Here is a 13,870-nt window from a genome sequence, read left to right as displayed (position 1 = left end):
CAAGTGCTGTAGGAAATTCCATTGTTCAAGTGAAGGAGCTTTAACCAATCATAAAATTTGCTGTCCTCATAAACATGCAGCAGAATGTTCACCTCCACCTCCCTCTTCAACTTCTTTCATATGCCACTTCCTGTTCTTTTAGAGCCTACATTGACGTCTATCACCAACTATCTTGGTATCATGCCTGCTTGAGATATTTGACCACAACATCAACGATCATCCATCTACAATCATTTAAATGTTAGTATTTTGATATTGATTCATTTGAAAGGCATACTGATTTATGCTTGGAGCAATTATATCAAATGAGCCATGACGCTGACAAAACCATTTAAATAGCACCTCCAGGCATTATTGAGCATAATTGGTGAAGCTTTGAGGTGTCCTAAATCTGTCTGTCAGGGAGCCTAATTACATTAATTTAGTTGCATTTCCTTGCTGGAAAGAAAGGCTGAAATTGGAAGAATCAGATGAATCTGATCTGATGAATGGACACAAAGCTTATTTGAATTTGTCCATACAAATATGTTGTATGTGTACATGCTGTGTTATTGTCCACCCACTGTGAACTACTAAAGCGATAGCTCTACAAATGCCTGTAAAGACAGGATGCCTTTTCAAGGTTAGCAAAAAAATCCATAAAATCCTTTTAGCCTGCCAAAAACAGAACCAAATGTGTGTCACTGAGAGTGCGGGGCTGGCTTAGACAGTCTTTCTGCTCTGAGACTCGTGATTAATGCAGGTCAGGTCTTGTATGTCTGAAGTGACTGAGTGTATGCACAGTGGAGACAGCAGGGTCTCACCTTGAGGTCTGACACGTCTTTGTAGCACTTCTCAGAGCGGGTGTGGTCGGACAGCTGGACGTTCCAGAAGCAGGGCAGCTGGTGAACCAGGAATGGGTTCTGTTTGATCACAGCATTGAAGATATCCTGCACGGGCACACACACACACACACACACACACACACACACACACAGACTGAGCCTTATGTTTTGCCTTATGTTTCATCATCTAAAGACCTGCACCACACAGTCTAATCTGACCCTGCTGCCTGTTTAATTGATGGCCACACAAAGCTGTGTTTGGGAATGTGTTTAAAACAGCATATATTTGATCAAACATACTTACACACATATGTCAAAGTTCTGTATGGTATATTATACTGGTATGTATTATTCTATTCATGTTACAGTTATAGAGGCACAAAGAAGCACATGCATGCCACCAGTACAGGAGTGATGTGTTAGGCTTGTGGTATAGCATGCAGCTGTGACGTAAGGGTGATAAATTACTCTTATTGGCTTTTTACTCGCAAAGCTTTTATTGCACTTACAGTAACGTGACGAGCGTAATTGTCATCAACTCGAGTACTTCACCTGGTTCACTGTTTCTCCTCTGCTCCACTCAGAGGACACACACTCACAAATGCATAGAGCGCTCAGCCCCACCCGCGGTGAAACAGAGGAGAGAAGGAGAGAAACTCAGCATGACCATAAATGACAGCAAAGCACAGTAGACACTGTTTATTTATGTTATTTACCTAATTTATGTGCACTCGTTACATTTCAGCTCAGTGTGAGTGTCTGCTGCATTTTGCTGTCATTTATGGTCGCACTATGTTTCTCTCCTCTCCTCTGTTTCACTGCGGGCGGGGTGCATGTGACGGCAACTAACTACACTCATTGTGTTACTGTAAGTGCAATAAAAGCTTTGTGAATAAGAGTAATGTAATCCACGCAAAAGATGGACAGACGATGGGGAGTGGTGGGGGGGGTTTAAATCATGATGTTACAATGGTAGAGGCTCAGTGGTCGATGACTGTCAGCCATTGGCGATGGACGATGGCATCACCCATCGGCCCAACCCTAACCGATATACCAGTCATAGATGTAACTGCATCTTGCAGATGCATAGTGTACATTTCTGAGGTTGTGCACAGTTGTGCACAGCCACTGAGTAGCCATCATGCACATATGAACACATTGTTAAAAGTAGGTGTATCAGAGGCTGTATGTATTTCTGCAGACTGCAGAGGGTTGTAATACATCAACCAGGAGGAAATAATGCACCTCAATATAAAAGCAGCCAATAGAAGAGAAAAACACAGAAAATCATGATAACAATCATTAAAACAAAACTGAGTTTGTATAAAATGAAAACTCAGCAGGGATCATTGAGACAAATGATGAGCTGAAAGCTAAAGCATCATTGAAAAATCTAAAGCTTTGAACTGGGAAACTAGTTTGTTTCATAGGAATGCAATAAAAAAACTGACATAAAAGGAAAAAAAACAAAGACACAGCTATGGTGTTTTAACCCTTTGAACCGTAAGGTTCTTGCTTGTTTTATAGCCACTATATGTGTCACCCAGTATGACATCACTTTGCATGTGAGTAGAACTAAAGAATTTTGTAATGTTTTGTCTTTATGTTCAGATGTTTTCAACACAGCACAGATATCCACACATGAAGGGATAGAGGAGATTGTAAGGGTTCCAGGGATATAAAGAGCCATGTTGATGGGACACTCTGAGCCTTAGTGATGTCAGAAAATTTAAATGTTCATAGTCTGCCAAACAAATAAAATACAGAAACCCCATTTTCAGTGATTTGATTGTAATTGTTCATAATTTCAAAAAAAGTTCTTGCACACTATCAAGTCTTAGTGACAGCTGCGTAGGATCATAATCTCTTGACTTTAAAAGAACCAAAGAATCCGGCACACTTCAACTCATTTCATTAACACAACATTTTGGTCCTCAGATGTTCATCAGGCAGGCTCGTGTGTAGGAATTTTGCCTGATGAAGTTCTGAGGACTGAAATGTTTTGCTAATAAAGTGAGTCAGCCTAAATCAGATGTTTTCCAGATATTAGCTACTTGAAATCTAGTTTTCCCCCTTTATTTCCACTTACTGTAAGTAGCTGCGAGGCTGGAAATATCATCTAATTCCACACTGTTTGACAGTATCTTATTGTGTATCAGCTTGTTCCAGGTCCTCACTGAGGCTATATGATATTTACACAGAGTGAAATATTCAAAACTAGCACTTGGCTGCACCATTCAATCAGATGAAAATATTAAGATAAACATTTCCCCCCAAAACAGCCTGATATATCTGATATCTTTGGAAATTGCAAAAGTTTCAAATCAGGTTCTGTGTGTTTGAACAGTGCTAGTGGGGAGAAATATCACCCAGGTGACAGCTTCACCTTAAAAACAATACTACTGTGAAACATTGGCTCCAGATGTTACTTCTATGGGGCCACTTTAACAGTCCTGACTCTTCTTCAGTCTTGTCAGTGTTTTGTGCATATCCAGATGTTCAGGCTTTTATTCCTAATTTATGTGTAATCACACTCATAAAGCTGAAGTCTTCACATGGCTTTGAGGAAACCTACTTTGGTTACATCTGAGAGAGTTCTTGACTTTGAGATCTTTGCGGGTTCACAAGACAACAGTCTCAGTGGCAGATTCCAGCTTTCTAATGGGAGACATAAAAACTCTATAGCCACATAATGAATGCTGCGATAAAGAGGCCTGACAGTCCATTGGAGGAGCTCATACGGCAGTAGGCAGATGGAACGCTGAAACGATTTCCAAAGCCCCGTTCATTTTCCAAACTACATACCTTGCGGGACTTTACTTAATGAAGGTTTAATTAAAATCTCATAAACGTACCTCTCGTCTAGATGAGCTCTGAATAGCTCCGAGATAATGGAGAAATCCTTCGCCAAGGTCTCAGTGTATGCCCTTTCAGTGTTAGATATGGAACACAGCACAGGGTAAGATAACACTTATTTATGACCTTCAGTATGTACCATAGGGGTGACAAATTAAAGGAAAAACTGGTACAGGTCTGAATGCTTGACCCCTGTAGTGAGGGGATCTGGTGGCTCCTTTATGCTTTGGGGGGCATTTTGCTGGCATGGTTTGGGTCCACTTGTCCCCTTAGAGGGAAGAGTCACTGCAAATCAATACAAAGTTGTTCACCTTTATCCTATGATGAAAAATTTCTATCCTGATAGGAGTGGTCTCTTCCAGGATGACAATGCCCCAATTCACAGGGCATGAGGGGTCACTAAATGATTTGATGAATATGAAAATGATGTGAATCATATACTATGACCTTCACAGTCACCACATCTCAACCCATTTTGCACCTATGGGAGATTTTGGACTGACTTGTTAGACAGCACTCTACTACCATCATCAAAACACCAAATGAGAGAATATGTTTTTGAGGAATGGTGTTCATCCCTCCAGAGGAGTTCCAGAGACTTGTAGAATCAATGCCAAGGCTTTAGGGAAATGTCTTTATTTTAGTTGACTGGTGGTTGGAACAAGCATGCAGTTCATTGCCTTCCTTTCCTTGGTGAAATATGGATCACATATGCCTTTAAGTACTGCAGAACAGTTGCATTTGGTCTGTAACAAAAATGTACAGTTTACAGTATAACATGTAACTTTTCTGCATTAAAATGTCTTTAGAAAACAACTAGACCTATGTTATATATTTTGAAGAGTTGTGTAGTTACATTATCCCAAATCTTTCCAACAATGTTCAAACCCAAACAAATCCCTAATTTTAATCAAGGTAATGGTCTGTTTCATTTGGTTGCCTGTCAATGGCATCGTATCCCCTTTGCACACATGCATCAGTGTTGTGGTTGTCTGCCAGAAGCTGTCATAAATTGACTTTTTATCCAGTTTTAAGTCATATTTTTACAATACACTTTTTAGATCTTGGTCGTTTTTAACTAAACCTTTTAACCTGATGAAGGATTTTAGTCATCGCTGAAACAAACAAGCTGAAACGTTAGCAACGGCTTGGCTCTCAGCCCCTCCGGCTGTCCTGTGTCCACTAAAGAGCACAGGAGAAACACTGATTTTTAACGTGTAAATGCTTTATTCAGTGGGTTTTTTTTACCGGTTTTAATCACAGTTCTGGTGTTCTGGAGAGGATGAGACCTCTACGGATAATTCGGCGGTAAAACCTCCTGAATGTCTGGATCTTAAGTTATCAGAGAAACAAGCTGAGCAAACGTTAGTAGCAGCTTGGCTCACAGCCCCTCTGGATGTCATGTGTCATCTGAACAGTGTAGAATAAACACTGATTTTTAATGTGAAACTGCTTTATTCAGTGTTTTTACCTATTTTATTCACCGGTTCTGTTTGTATTGGAGAGGAGGAGACCTCTGTGGATAATTCAGCTCTGGTAAAAACCTCCTGAATGAGGAAAACTGAAGGAATCCTAACCAGGAGAAACTGACAAAACAATTCCCATGATCCCACACTCATGACATCATCAAACTCAGTGTTTTATTATTATTTTTATTGAGAGAACCCGAGGGGCAGAAAATTACATATTGTGCATTTAAAGGGGACCCATTATATTTTTGCTTATTTTCAGTCATATATATATATAATGTTACAATGTCGGATGTTCATATTAAACGTTGCTAAAGTGTCAAATAATGAGGAAAGCATATGTAGAAGTAATCCCTGTGAGCAAAAAGTACTGGCTTCAGATTGCTTTGAATGCTCGGTTTCCATTGTTTTTTTCTACTTTCAGCCCGAGCTGATGTCGACTTTTCCTTATATGGTCATCTGCTCCACACACAGCGCACAAGTTCACTGCTCCGCTCTGCTAACGTTATTTTTCCATTGTTTTGGGAGTAATCACACTGAGCCATGACTCAAGTCGAGCTGGTTTTTCCACAGGTTCCCCAGGTACCAGATGGATCGATATTCAGGGAAATCTGTATCGCAAATTTCCCACCTCAAGACCTAGTAACATTTCAGGGAAAATGCCAGTATGGCTGTGTTGTGAATGAAAGCAGTAAGATTGCAGGGACAAGCACGTGAAGGGGTTACGTCTGTCTGACAAAAGACGCTTTCATGTGGAGTGAGTGAACCAATCACAAGACCCATTTACTTGTTTACCAATGATTTTGTGGGTGATTTGATAATTCACAGGCAATATGTTCTTTAATATAAGTTCTTTTGTTTGCAAACAAGCAATAATGGCTGGAAACTGGACAGATTCAGAAGTAAGGGAGCGCCTCTCAGTCCATGTAGTTTTATTGCGAGTGGCATCCATAAGTGTTGTATTGCTGCCATCTGCTGGACTGTCCCTTGCCCCCTCTATTCTGGCATTGCCATGTTATGTGTGAAAAGAAGCAAGACAGAAATGCTCCTGAATGTAGCTGCATGTGTAAATAGTCCAATTCACTAGCAGTGCTTGAAAGATTATCCCAGTAATTTACTGGGAACTATGTGTGAAAGAGGCTTAAGATAAATAAGAAAACTAGCATAAAGGGTTTGCTTTAAGCTAATTAAGAGCTAACAGGCTGTGTAAATTAGCTAACATCACATAGTATGAGTACTGTAAAGATGGCAACATTTTAATGTATTTATGTAACATGTTTACTCTGTGATTTCATTTCAGTTTTACAGTTTGTTCAATCAGACCGGAGGATATTCAGTAAAGAGTGGAAAACTATTTCAGCATTAGGTCTTTATTGGACTCTGTTAGCTATCTGCCTAGTCTGATACTGGAACGTTACATGAGGACAGAATAAATTCACCACTTGAGCACGAATTCTTTCTAAGTCCTCACTGAATCTTACCAGATCTGCCGTTCAACATTTGTAAGTAAAATGAGAAGCTGCTACCTTCTCTACCCTTGTTTTCTATTGATCTTTGCTAGTATCTTGCTAGATCTTTGCAGGCTTTTCATCCTACTGTTTGGAACTGTTATAAACACATTTGTATTTAGACATGGACAGGACAACATATTTGAATCAGACTGAACTCCTTACTGCAAACAAAAGGTGTTTAACTTTAGTTTACGTCACTGGCCCAGTATTCAAATGTGTGGTTTAAGTGGGATCCTACGTTTCCAGGTCTGAGGTGTCACAACGTGTGGTTACATCTGTGTTACCTGGTCAGCCAGAGAGGTAGACAGCATGCTCATTAGTTCCCTCTCTGCAGTCAACCTCCACATCTGCTCCCATCTCAGCTTACGTAGCCGATCCAAGAGAAGCAAAATCACTCCTAAAAAGCACACACACACACACACACACACACACACACACACACACACACACACACACAAACACAGTGAGATATGGTAGCTTAAGAAACAGAGAGATTAGTATCTTGCTGCCTGGTAAAGGTGATAAAGTCCCATCATGAGGCTCTGAATCACAGCCTTGTGTTTTCTGAGATAAAGCTGTAGACTTTAAGCTTAGCGACAGACTGGCACTGGATGTAGAAAACATGTTAAAATCCTCCTGGAAATTCAAATCACTCTTCTTTCTCTGCTAACTTTGTCACCACACAACCGACAACTTTTTTCTCAGGCCCCTTGCTAATAAAAGAAATCTTCATGGCTGCTACAAATAAAATCAAGCAGCCAATTTTCAGAGGGAGGGACATGGTGAGTAATTTTTTCGGATCGGAACAAACAAACCATCTTTCACATCCCGCTGTGCTCCATCTGTTGCCACGGCCACGGCCACAAAGCCGACCAACCGCAGCTGAACTGGAGGCTTTGTGTCAAATTGCTGTTCTGTGTAAATGCAACACGTGCCTTTCTATTTCTGAAATGTGCTGTTCAGTCACACTGGCAGGAAGTTTAATAGCAGGACACAGAACCTTTACAAAACAGACCTGTTCAGGTGAGTTTTACACCGCTGCTGCTGAAATGCTGTAAAATTCACAAAGCTGCTGCAGCCGGCCACGCTGTTTGTTTTGGGTTATAGTCAACAGAAAGATTATCCTTCTGCTCCAAACAGCACAGAGAGAGATATATGTCTCCTGAAGGAAAAAGCTGCTGGATTTGATGGAGGGAAAAAATATAGGCAGGGAAAAATAACAACAAGGTGTAATGGAATCCAATCAATCCTACTATCAGCTGCTCTGAGGGGCTGTGTGAAATTATACCCCCACACCCTTTTGAAAATGTTTTTTCATACAACTTTTAACAAGCCTTGTGGACGCCTACATATTTCATCAATGCCTGTGCAAATTCGCTGTTTTCTTGCAGGGAAAGAAACTGCCTCACTGCACACTCTTTGTTTTCACTGTTAGGCTTTGAAATGTGGAGATTAAAATTTTGGGAGGAAAAAAAGAAGACAGAAAACAAAAAAAAAAGGCAGACAGCATTGAAAATGTTTTCTTATTACAGATGGTTCATTTGGTTTGAACCAATCCATTATCTATCACTGTATTATTTTATATTGCATTATTGATGTCTAGTACATTGTGATATAATACATTTTCTGGAAAATCAATTGAGAAACAGTAAACAGAGAGGAGTGGCTGCCTTTGACTAGTTAAGCAAATTAATACCAATCAATGTGCTGGAGCAAAAATTTAAAAAATGGAATACTGCCATAAAGCAGTACTGCTTAATGATTTGTAACAACACCAATGATGGTCCAATACAAGCAGAGATATTAAAGGAAGAGCTACAGTACCTCAGTATAAATAGTCTGTCTCATCTTACTTATATGAACATATTTCTCACTCCTCTGTCATATACTTACTTTTATTGCAGCTAGTATAAAATAAATGAATGTCCTTAAGGTTCAGTCACATTACATTTCTCCTCATTGAAATTTCCCTCCACTCTGGCCTGAAAAGGACGTGATGTCACTTTCTGATGTGGCTAATAAATAAATATTGAACAGAGCGATCACGAACTGTAAACAGTGTTTTATAATGTACTAAAAATGGTGATGAAACACGCTGGTATATTTGTAATAACTTCTCCATTTCCAAACAGTGCAGCAGTGTTTCTATTGGCCCAACAAGCTCATCCACCCAGTCGAAGTGGAACAAAGCTGAACTCTGACCTACAAATGGGCTGGACATCACACTGAAACAGTAAATGCATGTTTGACTTTGTCCATTGGATGGGTTTCAACAGATGTTGACAGCAGTCTAATGTGACCGTACCTTTAACAGTTTTGTGCTAGCAGGAAATGATGCAATACATGCGAAGACAATTATCATTTTAGAATGCTGCCGCTAATTAATCTTAAAATTGATTTAATACTTGCTTTGTTTTTCAGATGTACTTGCAGCTGTCTTTTCACCACCCACAAATAGGCCCTGAAAAACTGGCTTTCAAATTAGTATTTTCTCTACACATTAAATTTTGACTGAATAATGTTTCGTACTAGTAACATCAAGTAATATTTATGAAGAGTTTAATACTCCAAAACTCCATCAGGACTGTGTGGGTGTGGTTTGATAAGATTTTCCAGTGATAACACACTACATACTGACAACCTGCTTATCTTTAGTGTGGTATAGAACTGGGACACAACATGAGAAGCCTCGACACACCAACATGAAGTCCTCCTGTACTCACCTGTGTTGAAACCTCTGCCCAGCGCAGGCCAGGGCCGATGGTTCTTCCACAGGTTCCCCAGGTACCAGTCACTCTGGTTCTCCACCAGACCCAGAACCTGCTGACCTGAACAAAGCACAAACACAACACCATTACTGCTTTTTCAAGTTCTATCACTCCATTTTATATCATATATATTTTTCCTTTAATTCCTTCTAATTCACTGCAGAGTTAATTCCACAATCTTATTTCTTGAATTTGTTGTTTTGTAGTCATGTATTATGTCCTGAGGGTTTTGGCTGGAGTAATGTGGTGGTTTTCAAAACAGTTAAATTTGAGTTGAATATTGCATCTCAGCATCCAGAAGTTATTTCATGATGAATAATTTTAATTGACTTCTTTTGGTGTGCAGACTTCCCTCTACCTGACTTGTCTACTCTTACATCAGCTAGTGATTTTCTGTTTTTTCAAAATACTTTCAGATAGTTTTAAACACATAAAAGGGCAAAGTTGTTGACTTGTTGCCTCAAATCAAATGTGAGCATCTAAAGAAAAATATAGTGGTCTATCTGAGTTGGTTTCATCATAGATTTATATTATATTATAGATGTTTTTTGTGTCTTGTGGTTCATTATACAGTTAATTGTGAACAAGTAAATAGGAAGCGTTGAGTTTGCATCAACAGCAAATTAAAACGAGCAGATCAGAAGACAGGATGACATCTTAAAATATGATCAAACATTTTTAGAAAAACAGAACAAAACTGTCTCCTATAAAGCCCTAGTTCTCTCTGCAGATGGGGTAAATAAAGCCCACTACTTTATGGACTTTATGATAATCAAATTTTAGGATAGCAGCTTTAAAAACTAATTCTAAACTCAATAAAACATAATTTGTTGCAGTTGGTTTTATCCTGAGATAAAGAGATAATTGAGTCATGATCTCCAGATAACTGGCTGTTCTTGGCTTCCCTACACTTTGGATTGTGTGCAGACAGAAATAGAGGTTGGAGGGGATCAGCGGCAGACACTTCAGGGTCAACTAGTTCAACACAGAGCCAGTAGAAACATAATCCCTTCATAACGTGAGCTTTTATGTCTGAGTCGACGACAAACTGGGGGAGAACTTTAAAGTATCAGTGTGTAAAATTTAGTGGCATCTAGCAGTGAGGTTGCAGGTTCCCCCTACCCTTCCAGGCGTGTAGGAGAACCTACGGTGCACTTTGTCTTGATGCTTTTAATGTTTTATGTCAAGCACTTTGAATTGCCTTGTTTCTGAAATGTGCTATATAAATAAACGTGCCTTGCCTTATGGTGGCCATGAAACTTGAAAGGCCCTCTCTACAGCCAGTGTTTGATTTGTCTCTTCTGGGCTACTGTAGAAACATGGCGGGCTCCATGAAAGAGGACCTGCTCCCTATGTAGATATAAAGGGCTCATTCTAAGCTAATGAAAACACAATTCTTATTTTCAGTTGATTATACACTAATAAAAAGAGACTTATGAATATTACATTCCATTTCTGCCAAGTCCATTCTACTAGATACCATTAAATTCTACACACTGCACCTTTAACTGCCACCTCAGAAATGGCACACCGCTGCCATGACAAAAGGTGCAAATTGAATTCAATGCTCAGCTCATAGGAATTTAAATTTTTTGAGCCCCTAGAAAAAAAGGTATGAGGCAGTATGAAATAAAGAGGACAGAGCCACAAGATGAAGGGACGGGAGGGGAAGGGATGTACATGGGCTTCAGGGAGAGAGATTATGGAAGGCAAGCTGGGCAGAGATAAAGGTCGAGGAGATAGGCATTAGGGAGGAGATAGGAGCCCAGAGAGCAGGCATGGGTGTAGCGGTGGCAGCTTTAATGAAAGCTGTAAGGAAGATTAATGAGAGCTTATTGGAGCAGGCAGCAGAGAGCAGGCTGCCCCTTTAGAAAAGGCTGCAAAACAAAGAACATCAAGGTGACGACTAGAGCTCAAAAACAAAACACTGCTCTGCTCCTTTTACTGGGTCAGACCTTACAGGTGATTCTTCTTTGGTTTGGGATCATCAAAAAGTGCCTGTTAGCTTCATCTCATCATCATCAGTGATGGAAAGACAATTTTACTGCAGATCCATCCTGTTTATATTCTACTTCATATTTTTATGAAGGTTAATCCTTTTTGATTGCAATTAAGCAATAAACCTGTGTGATTAATTACAGTTAATGATATTTTAATCATGTTGGAATTACATGAAAAGAACACTCCATTATTGCATTTAACTCAAACTAAATGTTTTCAGAATCACATGGACCCTTTGCTTTATGGTGGTGTAATTAAGCTATCAGTGCTCTGTTGACCCTTTAGCCACATCCCTGCTGCCACACTGGCAGTTTGTAACTCTCTTTTTAACAGTGGTGTACAAATCATGTTTATTTTAGATCTTTAATGCTGGAATTACTGATCGTGTTGGCCATTCGGGACAGCAACAGCAACATTAGCATTCATTTGGAGTCATGTTTGTGTTCACCTGATGAATCTAAGTCCAGTATTCACTCTGCTTTTTGCTCTGTTTTGGTCTCCACCGATTCCTGAGAAAAATATGTCTCTTTAGCTCTTCCACTTTGTTCACCAGCTAGTCTCTAACTGTTTGTCTGCTGTTCGGCGCTGGGCAGGTAGTGTACAGTGGGGCTTTTTCACATAAAACAGCTGCCTGCTTGAGTTTGATGACAGTCAAGATTGCTGGCTAAAAAAACATAACAATGAGCTAAAAATACTAAAAAGCTCCTGTAGAGCTGAGGGAAACTGCAGGGTTGGTCAGTTTGACACTACGATCAGCATTTTTCACATAGTTTGACACATTCTCTCTTGATACAGTTGTTTGATACATTCTTACTATGAAAATATTGATTGCTGCAGCTTTAAATGTTCAACTGTCTTACCATTCTCCATGGCACTGTTTATGTTCTAGCAAAATGAAAAGGGAAGCATGATTGATGTGATTTTAATAAAATAACGTGTTGTCCTTTTTAAATGACCCCAAGGCATCAACACATTAAGCTTGACAAGCCTATATTTGACTGGACTTAAACATTCACAATGAGAAAAACTTATGTGCGACTGACCGTGAAGCCTCCACCAGAAGCTTTTTCAAAAACAGTCAAATACTGGGTTTCAAGTCAGGGAGCCATGACAGGCAAGGAAAAGGAAACAAAATCAATACAACTCTACTCTGTTTCAACAAAAAAAAAGAAAAAGGCTCTGTTTTAAAATAATATATCAAAGAAAATATCCTATAAAACAGATTCTTCACACTATATTAAAAGAAAGTACTCAGCTGTCAGCCACAGCTACTGAATCAGCTTTTTTAATCTTCAAAACAGATTAATCCACATTACACTGTTTAGCTGCTATTGATCTTGTAATTTAGCGACTGGCTTTCTGGCTTGTGAGCCCCTGAAAGATTAAAGCCAATATGTGCTATTTAGCGATTACAGTCAGGGTAAAATGCATTACAGAGTGGGACATAATAGTTTGTATGTAAGTCCTCACACAGCACACCTTGCCATCCACAATCTAGGTCTCAGCATGCAGGCTGAGGGGAGAGTGAGCAGTTCTTAAATTAGCTGTGGAGAGGAATCAGGAGATCAGTGGGAGTTTTTACTGCTGAGTCAGTGGAGCTGATACAAGTTAAGATGAATGCCAAGGTCAGCAGGCCTAACATCCACTCCTCACTCCACCTCTTCATCCTCCCATTGCTACCTCACATGGAAGCACTGATTTTGATCATTGTTTTCCCTCAACCAGAACTGTCAAATGTTTTCTGTTAGTTTCTGTTAAAGTTTGATGCTGCCTGTTTTCATATCAATGCAAGCTCTGAATTTTGGACTGCTGGCTTGACAAAAAAAAGATATCTGAAGACAAAATAGTGTTTCTTAATTATTAGCATTTGCTGATATTTCTGTTATGTCACTGCAAACTGAGCATTTTTGCATTTTGGAATGCTGGCTACACTAAAATATCTGAAGACAGAATATTAATCGATTCTGATCATTTCAATCTCAGCCCCCACTGCTACAAAATTGCAGTTTCTAATTTGTTTGTATCTGCCACTATCTGCTGCTGCCTGTGTTCATATCACTAGACTGATAAGGATCTCTAAAGACATAGTGATTTATTTTTATTTATTTATTTATTTATTTATTTTACAAATTTTGTCATCAGTCAACGAAAACCGCTAAACATGCTGTTGCTAATTTGTTAGTATTTGCTGCTACCTGTTATCATATCACTGTAAACTGAACATTTTGGCATATTAGACTGCTTACTAGACAAAAAAGATACCTGAAGAAAGAAGTTTTTCAGTTGTGAACATTGGTGATTCCAAAAGTGTCAATTTGATCACCTTGGGCTCTATTAATTATTGACTTTCAGGCAATGCACTAGAGTATAGATATGGGCAATTATTTAATTTTGTTTGTGAATTTTTTTTATGTATTTCTTTGTTTATTGTGTATGACTTT

General features: G+C 39.3%; 1 protein-coding gene across 1 annotated transcript in view; it reads right to left on the bottom strand.

The window, feature by feature from the left end:
• large1 (LARGE xylosyl- and glucuronyltransferase 1) overlaps positions 1 to 13,870 on the bottom strand; it is a 128,974-nt gene that overhangs the window by 22,385 nt on the left and 92,719 nt on the right. The window contains exons 7-9 of the mRNA XM_042403196.1: positions 9,384 to 9,488; positions 6,945 to 7,057; positions 804 to 929 (exon numbers count right to left, since the gene is read on the bottom strand). Of these exons, the coding sequence (XP_042259130.1) occupies positions 804 to 929; positions 6,945 to 7,057; positions 9,384 to 9,488 (344 nt within the window). The remainder of the gene's footprint in view (positions 1 to 803; positions 930 to 6,944; positions 7,058 to 9,383; positions 9,489 to 13,870) is intronic.

This window comes from Thunnus maccoyii, chromosome 23 (assembly GCF_910596095.1).
Source record: "Thunnus maccoyii chromosome 23, fThuMac1.1, whole genome shotgun sequence".
Classification (NCBI taxonomy): Eukaryota; Metazoa; Chordata; class Actinopteri; order Scombriformes; family Scombridae; genus Thunnus; species Thunnus maccoyii.
This window is presented reverse-complemented; position numbering and strand designations above follow the sequence as displayed.